The sequence below is a fragment of the Gasterosteus aculeatus genome, chromosome 11 (genome assembly GCF_964276395.1).
Source record: "Gasterosteus aculeatus chromosome 11, fGasAcu3.hap1.1, whole genome shotgun sequence".
NCBI classification, from domain to species: domain Eukaryota; kingdom Metazoa; phylum Chordata; class Actinopteri; order Perciformes; family Gasterosteidae; genus Gasterosteus; species Gasterosteus aculeatus.
Genome location: NC_135699.1, coordinates 15772695 through 15785849, shown reverse-complemented (window position 1 = coordinate 15785849; position 13155 = coordinate 15772695). Strand labels below are relative to the sequence as shown.

At 45.3% G+C, this 13155-nt stretch overlaps 1 protein-coding gene across 1 annotated transcript; it reads right to left on the bottom strand.

Moving 5' to 3' along the window:
* Nucleotides 1–3610: 3610 nt before the first annotated feature.
* On the bottom strand, nucleotides 3611–6778 carry uncx (UNC homeobox). The gene is made up of 3 exons (XM_040191984.2): nucleotides 6381–6778; nucleotides 5819–5994; nucleotides 3611–5062 (listed from the first exon to the last, which is right to left on the bottom strand). The coding sequence occupies exons 1-3, from the start codon at nucleotides 6637–6639 to the stop codon at nucleotides 3980–3982; spliced, it is 1518 nt and encodes a 505-aa protein (XP_040047918.2). The 5' UTR covers nucleotides 6640–6778; the 3' UTR covers nucleotides 3611–3979.
* Nucleotides 6779–13155: the final 6377 nt, after the last annotated feature.

The window sequence follows — 13155 nt, the reverse complement described above, 5'->3', positions numbered from 1 at the left end:
AACTATATTTTGGCAGAAGAATTAGGATTTGTTTTCAGTAAATAATCACATTTTATGTTACTAGGTTGTCTACAGCCACCATTTTAGTAACCGTTTAATAAAAGCTCACCAACCGTGATTTACAGTGATTTTAGAAGACTAGTTCAGGTGGGTAATTAGAACCATTTATCTGCACAGGAAATTATTTGTCTGTCTTCAGAAATGCAGGGACAATTTATTGAGCTGAACAGGGATGGCAGGTTGAAGCATCTTTTTGCCACTTGTTCTCTTGTGATCTTCTGGGTGGCACTGATGAGGGAATATCCGGATACGGCCTTAAAACTTCTCCTTCATTTTGCCTCCACATACTTGTGTGAGGGAGGCTTTTCCAAACTAACAGAGCTCAAAACAAGAACACCACGTTCAAATGAGGCTGTAAATCCAAAACTGAGCTGAAAAGAGATTTGTAGAAGAAAATAGTCTCATGCTTCACATTGAGCTAAAACTAAATGTTGCCAATAATAAAAGGCTAACAACAATATAACAATAATAATAATAGTTCTAAATACCTCAACTATAACTACTAATAGGCCTATAATACTACAATTACTTTGAATACTGCATGTACCCCTTCAAATGGTACAAATTTGTTCTTTCTTTTGCTTTAAGTCACTTTGTACCCTTTCTGTTAGTCAAAAGGTACACTTATGACCTCTTAAAGACCAATACTGTATTATTGAGGGAACATTCTTCAAAAGTGTACCCATAAGTACAAAACTGTTCTTCTCTCGTACCTCTATTTTTGTGTGTGTGGAGGGGCCTTTTAAAAATGGGACACGGTTCTTTCTTATCCAAACTGAGCCCTCGGAGCCTCCAAGATCTCTCACAGCAACACGGAGCGCACAAGAGGAGAGACGGGATCTGTGCCGAGAACACGCGCTGTCCGTCTGAGGTGATTTAAGCATGAAACTAGTGGACGTGGAAAAAGATACATAGACAGAGAATACAATATTTATGTATGTATATATATAGTTCCCTTATATATAGTTCTATTCTCAATCAACAGAAATATTGCAAATTGTTTTCGTATTTACGTTCACTTCGGGCTCCACCTTTTTTTTTCAACAGAAATCTCGAATTTAAAACGCCAAATTAGAAAATGTCTGCAATATCAGGATCTCTCTTAATTTAGAAAACGCACTCACGTCGCGGTTTGCACGGACATAATATGGAAAACAAGCCGGTGTAATGTCTGGAATGGAGGCATTTGGTTCGTCATTTAGCCCGAAAATGAGAGGCTTATTTCTGAAGACGCTGATTTCGGTGGCAGCTCGAACGCAGCAAATGAGACCCTTAATATCACGGCCTTAATTAATTGCGCAAATTTGTTTCTATTAAATAAAACTAACACATACTGAGGAAAAACTCCATTAGCCTTAATTAAGCTTGATATCCTAATTTAGGGAGTGTGCGGTTGAAAACAAGCCGTTTTGGTGGGGGTTTCTTCTCTGTCTTCCTCCGATAGTGGAAAGCCTAGCAGCTCTCTGCCTTTGGGCTGCTTTTCCTCCTTTGAGAGTTGGAAATGAGAAATGGAAATGGAAATACCAGGAGGTGCTAAATTAGCTGCCTGATCTGCACTTATTGCCGCATACAGGCCCCTATTACTTTGCCAATCTGTGCCTCTATTTTAGCATTCCAGGCATGGAGAAGCTCCGAGATAGCAGATTTATCAAATGGGAAAATGAATGCATGATGATCAGTTAAATTGAAAATCAGCGTCTGCATGACAGCCCGACCTGACACCTCCGTAATTAGAAAGAAAAATGATGGCGTCCGATGCATAATAGAGCAAAAACAATTTACACTCTCCCATAATGATCCGGCGTTCAAATTGAAAATTTCTCTGGGTATAAATTGAATTCATAAAGTATGATTCATGGGCGACACATCTCCTGCAGGCTGCCTGGGCATATCGATTGATAGTTTGTCTTGAACCACGCGGCGTGCAGCTCTCAGGCAAGAAAAGCTTAACTACTTAAGCAAATCGCTAATTTCACCTTAAGGCCACCAATGTGCAGCCAGCGATACTCCTATTCAGTGTGCTAATGAATTATGGATGAACTGGGCATACGTCCCAAATAGCCTAAGAGTAGCAAGGAAAAATACACACCGGATAAATCTCAGGGGTTATTTCAAATTGGCCCTGGTTATCCCACAATTTAGTCAGTAAACCTTGTATTTCTGGGGTTCGAAGGAATTGTGTCACAATATTCCCACTTGAATGGCGGAAACATTTCGGATGATGGGAACACTAAAATACAACGTGCGATTGGTTTAATTTAAAATGTCTTTGTAAGCTCACTGGTGAAATACGATGGAAAATCAAGGCGATGGAATGAAAGAGGAAATAAGTAAATATCCCGTTTTGAAAAGGCTCCCGGCACATATGAGCAGCACGCAGAAACAGAGGATGCACCTCTAACCCGCGGCCCCATGCAGGCCGTAATCTGCAGCATGCCCCCCCCCCCCCCCCCCCCCCCCCTCCAAACCCCCAACCTAATAAGACATTGCTTCCTAGAGCAAACAGCTGCATGGGTCGAAATTTATGTAAATATTTTGAAAGGGACACTGGCTCAGAAATTCATTTGCACCGCCTCAGACGTAAAGCTCACCCCACTGATTATTTTCAATTTATTTGCAAATCAAGACCCAATGAGAACACTAAAGGGCGGTGAGCGTGCCAGAGCTGGGCCGGGTGGGCTTTTTCTCGTTGTTTTAAGATGATTATTATATTTTTTTCTTCTTATGTTATTACACCACATGGAGCCTTGACATTTCTTCCTTTTGGGTCGACGTGACGCGGTGGTCACCACAGCTAATCTCGCGAAAGGGGAGCAGATGTCCCGGGTCCCGCGTGGCTTCCCTGGGGACCGCCAACCCTATTAGAACAAATGTGTTCTGCTGTTGTAAATAGGCACGTTTGCCTGGGCCCGTCCTATTACAGCCGACGCGTGATCAATAGGCTGATAACACCGAAACATCAATGTAAAGCGACAGAACAATGAGGGATATCATCGAACATCTATCTTAATATAGCGCCGCTACAAGGGGCCCCGACAAAGTGGAGAGAGAGGGGTGGGGGGTTGGCGGGGGGCGGGGGGGGGGGGAATAAAAAAGCTCATGAAAATGCCTCCCCACGACTCCCCATCTCCTATCCAATATGCACAAACACACACACACACTCCCAGCTGCCGGGGCTATTATTTTCCTATTTCAATTTGACACCCAGGCCTTTTCATGCTAATTCTATTATTCTTGGAAGTTTATGTGATTTCATATCACTAGAAATCGGTAATGTATTATAACCCCCTTTGAGCTAAAATAAACTGAATCCCCCTGCAGTAGCCACCGGGAAAATAATTACTTTCATATCAAAACTCTGCAGGAGTCGAGCGGGTCCTTTTTGCCTCCGGCTCGTAACCTCATTTCAGTGGGGGCTTATAGATGAATAAATTTGTTAAGGCAATATACAAAGTACAACATGAGATTTCTTAAGGAAGCCCTTCCTACTGTAGGCTACTGTAGTCCTGCACTGCGTGCACTGCTATTTAAGGTCTCACACGGTTTGAGGTGCTTGTATACAATAGATTTATTTAAGAAAAACCTTACATATATAAATAGTATAATACCTTTTTACAGCTCTTGAGGATTTTGTTGGACTCCTGTTGTTGGTGTTGTTGTTTTTCCCCCCGACAAGTTATCACACATTAAAGGATATCTAGAGATTCCTCACACACGCACGCGCACACTCAGAGAGAGAGAGAGAGAGAGAGAGAGAGAGAGAGAGAGAGAGAGAGAGAGAGAGAGAGAACATTGTCAAAATAAGTGCAGTGGGGGAACCTAGATTAGTTGCAAAGATGTGGTTTCTGGTTAAGCTTTGGCCTAATGAAAGGTGTCGTTTAGAGGCCACATCAGCGCGATTCGGCCCCCACTGGATGGTTTATTCCATGTCGACATCTTCTTTACAGTCTGTCTTTGTTTGCGCCGGACTGTCACCGGGGAGCCTCTCCGGGTCCTCGGGCTGCTCCTTGATCTCTAAATGCTCTTTTCTGTCTGCGTCGACAGGCCGAGCGAGGTGCGCGCCGTGTTCGCTGCAAATCGCGGGGGTCTGGCTGCCTTTGCCAGCGGGGAAGGCGGCCCTGGGCGGGCTGGTGTGCGGTGAACGCGTCTCGTCCTCCGACCCCACCGGCCGCGTTCGCGGCGCGTCTGCGCGCTCCGGCGAGCCGCTCCTACATCCCGCGGAGCCGCCGCCGCCGCCGCCGCCGCAGCGCGCGCCGGGCTGGTTCCTCTCCGCCGGGGGGTCGCTGGCGCAGTGAGCCGCCGCCGCCGCCGTGGTGGGGGTGGTGGTGGTGGTCTTCAGGGCAGTTTGTGGGACAATGAATCCGAGCGGCTGCGTGATGGGATAGAGCAGGAAGTGTCCTTTCCCTATCAAAGGCCTGGAGGGGGGTAAGGCCGCGGGGTTGCGTCGGGGCCTGGAGTCCGACAGGAGGCTCTCGACGCTGAAAGGGTTGAGTTTCTGCGCGCCGGAGGCGCTGTTGATGTTGTTGTTGTTGTTGTTGTTGTTGTGGGTGTTGTTGGAGCACAGGCTCGGCCGGTGGCTGGCGTCGGGCGAGTCCGGCTCGGATCCGCCAGCCTCCCGGTCCAGGTGTCTTTGGTTGTGGTTCTGGGTCTGCAGCGGGTGAGGTGTTTGGTCGCAGGTCGACTGCGTGTGCTTCCCCACCACGGGGTCAAAAGGCGGGCCCGTGTGGTCACTGTCGGTCACGTGCGACACCCCGCTGTCGCTGTCCGATCCCGGGGTGTGAAATAAATCCCCGGCGGCGAGCCTGTTCTGGGACTTGAGCAGCCGGCGCTCCTGCTTGCGCTTCTTCTTCTCCATGCGGTCCAGCTCTCTGCGGGCGATCTCGTCCGGGTCCATGGGCTCCCCGCTGCAGGTGGTCGGGTGGGCGTTGTGAGCAGGTCGACCCGGGCCTTTCTTTGTGTTCTCCTTTTTCCTCCACTTGGCTCTGCGGTTCTGAAACCACACCTGCACAGAGAAGAGGAAACGTGTGTGTTGTTGTGTCGCGGGGGGGTAATAGGGCCAAAAAGGGTCAGTGTTTTAACAATACGGTACTTTAGCGAATAGCGAGGCTGCACCTTGCTCTGCCTCCCATGGAAGCCTTTAATTAGGCCTTTGATTACAAAGCTGTGCACAGACCAAATTATGCTGAAGATTAACAAAAGGAGCTTTGCCATTAAGTTCAAGTATAGTTCAGGTTTACAGGTCAAACACTTAAAAAAATTGTTATGTAAACCAAATTAAGCACTTAATATTTTTCTTTTTATTTCTATTTGCTATTTTCATCAACAATAATATTATTCCTCGATGTAAAACGGTAGGTTGGGAAATTCATAATTTAGGTCAGAATAAACTGAACAGATTTGGATTTTTTTTTGGTATTTAAGATTGTTAATTTATTTGACAAATAAAACGTCAAGATCTGCGAAAAAATAACCTCGTTAAAAATGAAGGTGTAATTAAAATTGATTTATTCGGCTAACATAACCCATGAAAGGTCAAACAACACACATCCATCTAGTCGGTCTTTTTGGTTAGTATTTTTATTATTATTTTAACAAGGTGCACCTTATGACCCCTAAATGTATTATTGAAGGGTTGTTTTTTTCAGCAATTGAAACAGTCAGCCTTTGTCACGCACCAATAATAAACAAAGGAATAACGAAACAACACGCGCACACACGCTTCACGTGATACATGAGGTACAACAAAACAAATATTTACCTGAACCCTTGATTCTATCAGGTCCAATCGAAGCGCCAGGGCCTCCCTCATGAACACGTCGGGATAGTGGCTCTCGTTAAAAGCCTTTTCTAATTCCTCCAGCTGCCAACCGGTGAAATTTGTGCGTGTTCTCCGTCTCTTGCAACCGGGACTGTCTTTGTCCGGGTCCCCCGAGTCTTCACAGCCGAATGAGAATAAAACGTAAACAGAAACACAGCCATGCGTTATTATTTTTTTTGTTGTTGTCGTACAGCCACATTTCAACACAAAACCCAACAGGAGCACGTCCGTGCGATGCACGCGGCGTTTGGTCCTGCAAAAACTTCTAACACCATCTGCTCCCGGTGTTTCCCGACTGGACCGGGAACATTTTTGGGCAGAAGGAAACCTAGCGAGGAATGCTCACGCGCCTCGGCGTGCCCTTTAAAAACACACGCACACACACACACACGCACACGCACACGCACACAGCACCGACAACTCGCGCCGCAGCATCCCGCCTTTGTGTCCCTCCGTTCCGGTGTGAACAGCCGCGTTGTGCAGCGTGCGTGACGCGGCTCACCTGTCAGCTTGTACTGCTGATTGTCTCCGTTCATCCCGCAGCCCGAAGACAGCAGCGGGTTGGAACTGCCCACCGACGCCGCGCACGAGCCATTGAGTAATCCGTCTATCGAGAAGGGGACCGCGGACGCGGACTGAAGTTGGTGCCCGGCTAATTCGTAGACGTGATGGTGGCTCAGGTGGTACGGGAAGCCCACCATCCCGCCGAGTGAGCCTCCGAACTGGGCGTGAGGTGGATCCAGTATCCTGCTGTCCATCATCCCGCGGGCAGAAGGGAACGACGTCTGGAGGCCGGCGAGGGGGGTTTAAAAAGCATGCAGTGAGCGTGGCCAACGGGTAGGGGGACATGATGTGAAGGGAGGGATGAGGTGTACTTTATCCACATGAACCTCCCAATAATTAGCCCGGGCTCTGGGAGTATGAGACCCAATGAGAAGCGGTAATGCACGCTGACGTCAGAGACGCGCTCTGCAAACGCTCCTCGTATCGATTGCTAATTAAAGCTGACATCCACCTCAATAAACAATATCAGAGCTGTCACAACAAGACAGGGGGGCTTTGATAAGAACTACATCGCGACTACACGGGGGACCCAGCGGGAGGAAGGGCTCACTGCAGCCCGGGAAGGAAGGGCTGCAGGCGGATAGGTTCGGCCAGAGGCTCCCGGACTTCTTGCCGCAAATATGTGAATGTGAAATATCACACTTGAAGCCATAGCTTTTAATACCAATTATTATTAATATATAGGCTAATGCAGTCTATTGGCGTTTATATTTGCACACCTCGTGGGGAGGTGACAGAAAAAAAGGGAAAACTAATAACCGTGTTTAATATTTATTCCTCAGGTTCAGACAACCTTCTTTTGGCTGCGGGTCCTTGAGCCACCTTTTGGAAGCCAGTGAGTTAAGATTAACCTCACCGTGTCGCATATGGATCATCATTTAAATGCATTAAAGCGTCGCAACCTGACAGGTCCACGTGCAGTGCATAAAACTAATATTGCAATGGTGAATTTATGGGTGTATTTAAATGGAGCTGAGGATGCTGTTACAAGGCTGCAGTTACGACCAACGTCGTGTCGTGAACACGACATACGAGTCAAATAAAGGAACTACTAAAAGAACAATATGACAACTAAACAGTCATATGCATTACACGCCATCCACGACCTTTCCCCTCAGGAAACTAGATTGGAAAGCTCCTCCACTTGTGCAACCCTGCACTCAATATGTGACTAACCCTATCTGCTCATTAGGTTTTCAAATAATGAATTCGACTTTATTTATCCCGAGCCTGGCGCTGTCATAATGTTAATCAGAGTTGAAATTTCGCACCCCACTCGTTCCCTGACCCTTGGCACCCGGATTGGCATGTTGTAATAACCTGAATCTCTCAACAGAAGCTGCGATAATTGTTACCCTATTAGCATGCAAATTGTTTAATTAATATTATTATGAGGAAGTATATAATCCGCTCGTCACTTGACCCCCAAGCCCAAATAACAAGCCTGCGTATTTCAGTGTGTAGCCCCACGTTTTAATGAACTCCTCAGAAATGATCTCACCCATTTATCCATCTTTCTCTCCAGCAGCTTCCCCTTTCAAGCGTTCCCCTCTTTGTATTTTAACTTTAATTTCAACGCACACGGACAAGATCTTATGAATAATTCCTCCCACTCATTTCTTTTTTTTCTTCTTTCTCTTAACATCTAAAATTCAATAATTGCCTTTCGTTCATTTCCAAGCATATATAGCCTGTCCCCCCCCCCCACCACCCCAACTCGGGCGCACGCAGCAGCTCCATGAAAGGCAGCCCTTGACACAGTCTCCAGAGACGGTGCATTTAAATCCGTTTTTCTACAACCGGGTGACATTGTCAGATTCTAGCTTAATTAACCCGATAATAAGGCGAACAAGGCCACCGTTCAGTCGCGCTGCGGCTCTGCCTTGTTACCTTTTCATAACCGGCCCGTTTGGCAGCTCTTCACAAGCAATGATAATAATACAAACCTATTGTTGTTGTTGGTGGTGGGGTTTTTTTTAGGGGGTGGGGGGTCTAAGGCGTCTATTGCAGCTGGACACACCGTCTTTATTGCATTCATGTCGTGTTGATCTGAATCAATGAGCGCGCGGGGGGGGGGGGGGGGGGGGGGGGCTACAGACTAATTGATTCAACTTTCCATCCGAAGAGATGAATTCCAGGAGGGCTGAGGGATCATGACAGATGCAGCTCAGCTCAGATCAGTGGCTTTCTCTCACCGCGCGGACCTGTAAATAATGGGTCACGTGGCTTCGGCTCAACAAGGAAATGGGCGAACACGAGCTAAAAGCCTAAACATCTGGATTTCCGCTGCAGAAAACTGCGGGAAACAACTTTCTGAAGCACGAAACGTGTGCGTTTGATATTTCACTGCGTGCGGCGGCTTGTCATCTCAAAGCTGAACAACAGGTTACAGACAAAGCTGCTCTGCTGCCATTGGAGATATATTCTGAATGAGGGGGGGGATGACACCTCTGACCTCCAGTTTACACTTATTGTCGGCTCTTGTGGCTTCGTGTCCGCTGTTTATTTTAATCCTTTAGTGGATTGAATGCCGTCCTAATCAATTAAGGGTGCTCTTAATCACTCACCACGTTGGTGAGGATGGAGGATGCAAAGGGGAGGCCTCCACTCGTCCTTCCCTCAGTGGCGACTCTATGCGTTGTTCGTCTGAGTCTCCTGAGAGGATGGAGGAGCTCACCTGACTTCAGAGAAGATAACAGAAGAAGAAGTGGCACCTTAATATAGGTGTTTCATTGCCCCCCCCCCCCCCCCCCCCCCCCCCCCCCCCCCCCCCCCCCCCACCCCCCCTCCGAAGAAGACACAGATCTTATCAAATCGCCATCCAACACTGATGCTTACTTTAGCAGCACAGAATCAAATTCATTTTTAATTAGGCAGGCAAATTAATAGGCAGCAGTTTAGGAGTTTAATTACTCAATTAACTTCACGCACGTTAATTTTTAACTATCTAAATTAGGTTGCACATTATTCGATTTGATGATAATTATAGAATTAAATCTAAATTAATTGTTTTGGATGATTTGGATGAACTAGATGCTATTCCAATTAAACATTAGGGGCAGAAAAAAAGATGGATGCCATTTTAAGCTCGCAAATCCTTTGATTCGATTTTAAGCAAGAAACTCTGCCTCGAAATTTTCCTCTGATCCTACAAATTCTCTCTCCCTCTAATCCCACAATTAAAAGTTTCCTCCCATCTAATTATCTGTAATTGTGCCGCTGTCAAAGTAGAATGGAGAAGTGAAAGCGATTGATTTGGACTTTTAATTCAGTTCATTTCTGATAGAAGAGAAAGTAATTCCCTTCAAATTACCTCATTCAATCCTGACACCCTAATGCCCTTCAAAATCTCTTTTTTTTTTACTCCCCAGCATTTATATATTAAAAATGAAGCCAGAGTGACTAGTGCCTCCTAATAATAATAACCAAACTTCCATTAGAATAATAATTTCATTTCAATTAAAACTGACTTATCACCTTTGCTAAAACGTGCTTAATATGCCGAAAATTATCAATGCTTGAAGGAGCCCAAACTGGGGAGTCTAATTGTAATCAGCAAATCAGAGGTGCTTGTCGCTGCCTTGCCTTCGCAGAGAGGCAGTCTCGGAAATAGAACTAATTTACTCAACTCCCCCGGGAAATCCGCTCAACAGATTAACATTTTCAAAATATAGTAATGATATAATTTGAGAAATGGTGACGCCAATTTGTGAGGAGCCTTTGTGCCGGATAATTTGCATTTTTTCTCCCCCCCCACCCTCCGCCACCGCCTGCATTTCGCCCCCGTTAATTACAGCTCCGCAGATGAAGGGTGTGCTGTTTGACTCAGTGCTTATTATTCAACTTCAATATAATAATTCAACTCTACAGGACTACAAAAAAAAAGTGTAGCCTATATCCGAATTTAAGCCGTCCTCCGTGTAATCCCAAATGGTTCTGGATGGGTGAAAATATGAAGGTGCACATCGGCATAAAGTCTGCCTGTCACTGGGTGTTATTGCGGCTAATGCAGCCGCTGTGACTCTATGGAGGTTTAGAAGAAAGTACAAGTTTCACACAAAAAACAGTTTAAGAAATGAGTAATAAATAAACTCCACTTCCCTACATGTCACCTTCTACAGGTGTGGATGCATGTGCACTGAACAGAACTTTCACAAGACCTACATCCCTAAACTTTGAAAACTAATCCAAGAAATGAGGCTGAAGTTGAGATTAGGCCTGCAGAACAAAGCAAGATCATCCTCAAATATGGACTAGTTGCTCGGCTCGTGCAGTTTGTTCCTGCGGTGAAGTTGGAAGTGGCGGCAGGAGTGACTGTCCTCTGCAGCGAGATATTTACCGCAGAGCTTCACTGCAGCAAAACAAGACAACTTTCTCAAAACCCACAACGACAAAGTGAAGGAAATGCAAACGTCTGAGACGCAGGATCGACTACTGCCGCTCTTAGAAGAAGATATACGGTGCAAGAGATGTATATTTGGAGATTGGTCGACTTTAGCGTCACATTCTGCAGGAGCACAGTCACTCTGTCATCACTCGGGCCTTACAAACATGGCCGCCCCTGGTGTGCCTGCAGACCTTTAGGCCTCCGTGACCTCTTTCTCTGACCAAAGACCTAAAGACCTCCCTCTGTGTGCATGAGAAGACCTGTTGTGCCCTCTAGTGGCCGTTTGCTCCACACTGATTACTCAAACAAGAGTGATGATCTCCACGTCAGGACCACCACTGCAGTGCAGGACGTCGGAGGGGACGAACAAGACATCGGAAACATCTCGTGTTGTCACGCTAGTCAACCTGCTGACCTTTAACCTCCGTCACTGAACTCGGTTTATGCAAATCCATGAAGCGTATTCTTACAAATCGCATACGACAAAATTAAAAAGTATGTCAAACGCTTAAAGAGGTTTTTACTCGTAACGTCAGAAGCACAAAAGTTCAACAAGACCGAAATGTCTTTAAAATGAACCCTGAAAGAGCGTCTGTGCCGGGAAGCAAATACCCGCCAGACGTTCTCTGCACTGCTGAGCGAATCATCTCAAATAACTGATGATCTTTGATTGCAACCCGCGGCACCAGCGAAGAAGAGGCGTGAGGAGCGCCAGCTGTTTTCAGAGTGCTGCCATCTGGACTCAGGTGCTACAGAGCACGAGAGGCGGCTCCGAAGGAGGAATATGGTCTATTAATTACTTTCTATTGAGTTACTTAACAATAATTTGGCTCTTGAGGAGCTGGAATATGCAGCAGAGGGACGGCAACGCTGAAAAAGTCATAACCAGTCTCTTTAAATATGAATTCTGTATACACATTACCACATTTTAATTGATCAAATATGCATCAAGTCTATTTGAATTAATCTAATATCAATTGTCTACTTTGGCCTGTGATGGTTATTATGTATTGAAACACATTAAATATAGACTTTTTTTCCTTCTGATCCCTTTCAAGTGCAGGCATTGTGTATTTTCTTGTTAAAGTGTGAATTAAATGTCATTATTAAAAGAGATCTTGCGTCTCAGAAGAGATGTTTACCGTGTGAGCGTAACACAAGGTGTGGACTGTAGATCTCTGTTCCATCAGCGGGACAACCTGCAGAGACACCGCTCAGCCTCAAGTCCTCGGCTCAGGAACATTCACAGTTTAAGCCATCAGTTTGCGGGTGAATTAGCCCCTGTGCCATCTACAACTATGTTGGGGTCGACCGTACTCCTTTTGGCTCCCTCATCTCAGAGAACAGTCCAAACTCAAATTTAAGAACGTACTTCAAGAACCATTCTCTGTAAATTGTCAAAAGATTGAATGATTGGACTTGAGTTTAAAAAATTGATGTCAAATTGTCATATTGGAATTATAAGGCTCTAGCTCACTTTTTAATAACGCCGAGTCACACACATTTTCATGAATGTTGAATGTTACTTTAGGCTTTTTCAAAGACTCTTTAGCAGTTTAATATTTAAAAAGATAGAAAGCACATTACTGGTTTTCTATCTGGCTCGCCAAATCGTCAATGAAACGTTTATCAGAGCTGCCGACGACCTTCTAGAGGCTTCCAGGCTTAAAGAATTGAATTTATTAGGACTCTTATTAAATCTAAATCAACCCTTAACTGGTGTGCACATTTCAGTTCTGAAAATTTCAAAAGTCATGTATTGCAAATTAGTTAAGGCCATATTCAAAAAAAAATATATATATATATTCCATGAGTACCTGCAGATTCTAACATATTTCTCACACACACACACACACACACACACACCTCACTTTCACCCCCCACTTTGGGGTTTTCTGTGTTGAAAACCCCAAAGTACTTTAAGTATTATTGTAAAATGTGTCTAAATGTCTTAAAATGTGCACATGGCTTGACCTCTGGCCATTGCAAGTAATTTGAATAAAATATTCATATCACGATCCTTGTGTGTGTGATTGCTCGAGATTGTTCACTTTATTTAGAAATCAGCCTTGTTTTGAAGGGGCGACGGTTCCATCGTGAATCTGAACGGTTTATCCTGATACTACCGTCCCAGCTTATCTCACGCTTCGGGCTGTCACGTGTGCTTTGATGATGATTTGACTCATTTAATGTGCTGCAATTCTCCAAGTTGACCGCTTGAGGGAAGCAGACTCTCATCACTCTAAATACACACGTTTGCGTGTGATTTCAGTTTGATGACGCCGTATGAAGACTTCCGCTATTAGCCTTCAAAATAAAATCCGTC

What these genes read in the sequence shown, in the direction of transcription:
- uncx (XM_040191984.2), bottom strand. Translation starts at nt 6,639, where the DNA reads ATGATGGACAGCAGGATACTGGATCCACCTCACGCCCAGTTCGGAGGC. An exon ending in TCAGCAGTACAAGCTGACAG is followed by an intron (nt 5,995 to 6,380) that starts GTGAGCCGCGTC and finishes TCGGCTGTGAAG; the next exon opens with ACTCGGGGGACCCGGACAAA. An exon ending in TGATAGAATCAAGGGTTCAG is followed by an intron (nt 5,063 to 5,818) that starts GTAAATATTTGT and finishes TTCTCTGTGCAG; the next exon opens with GTGTGGTTTCAGAACCGCAG.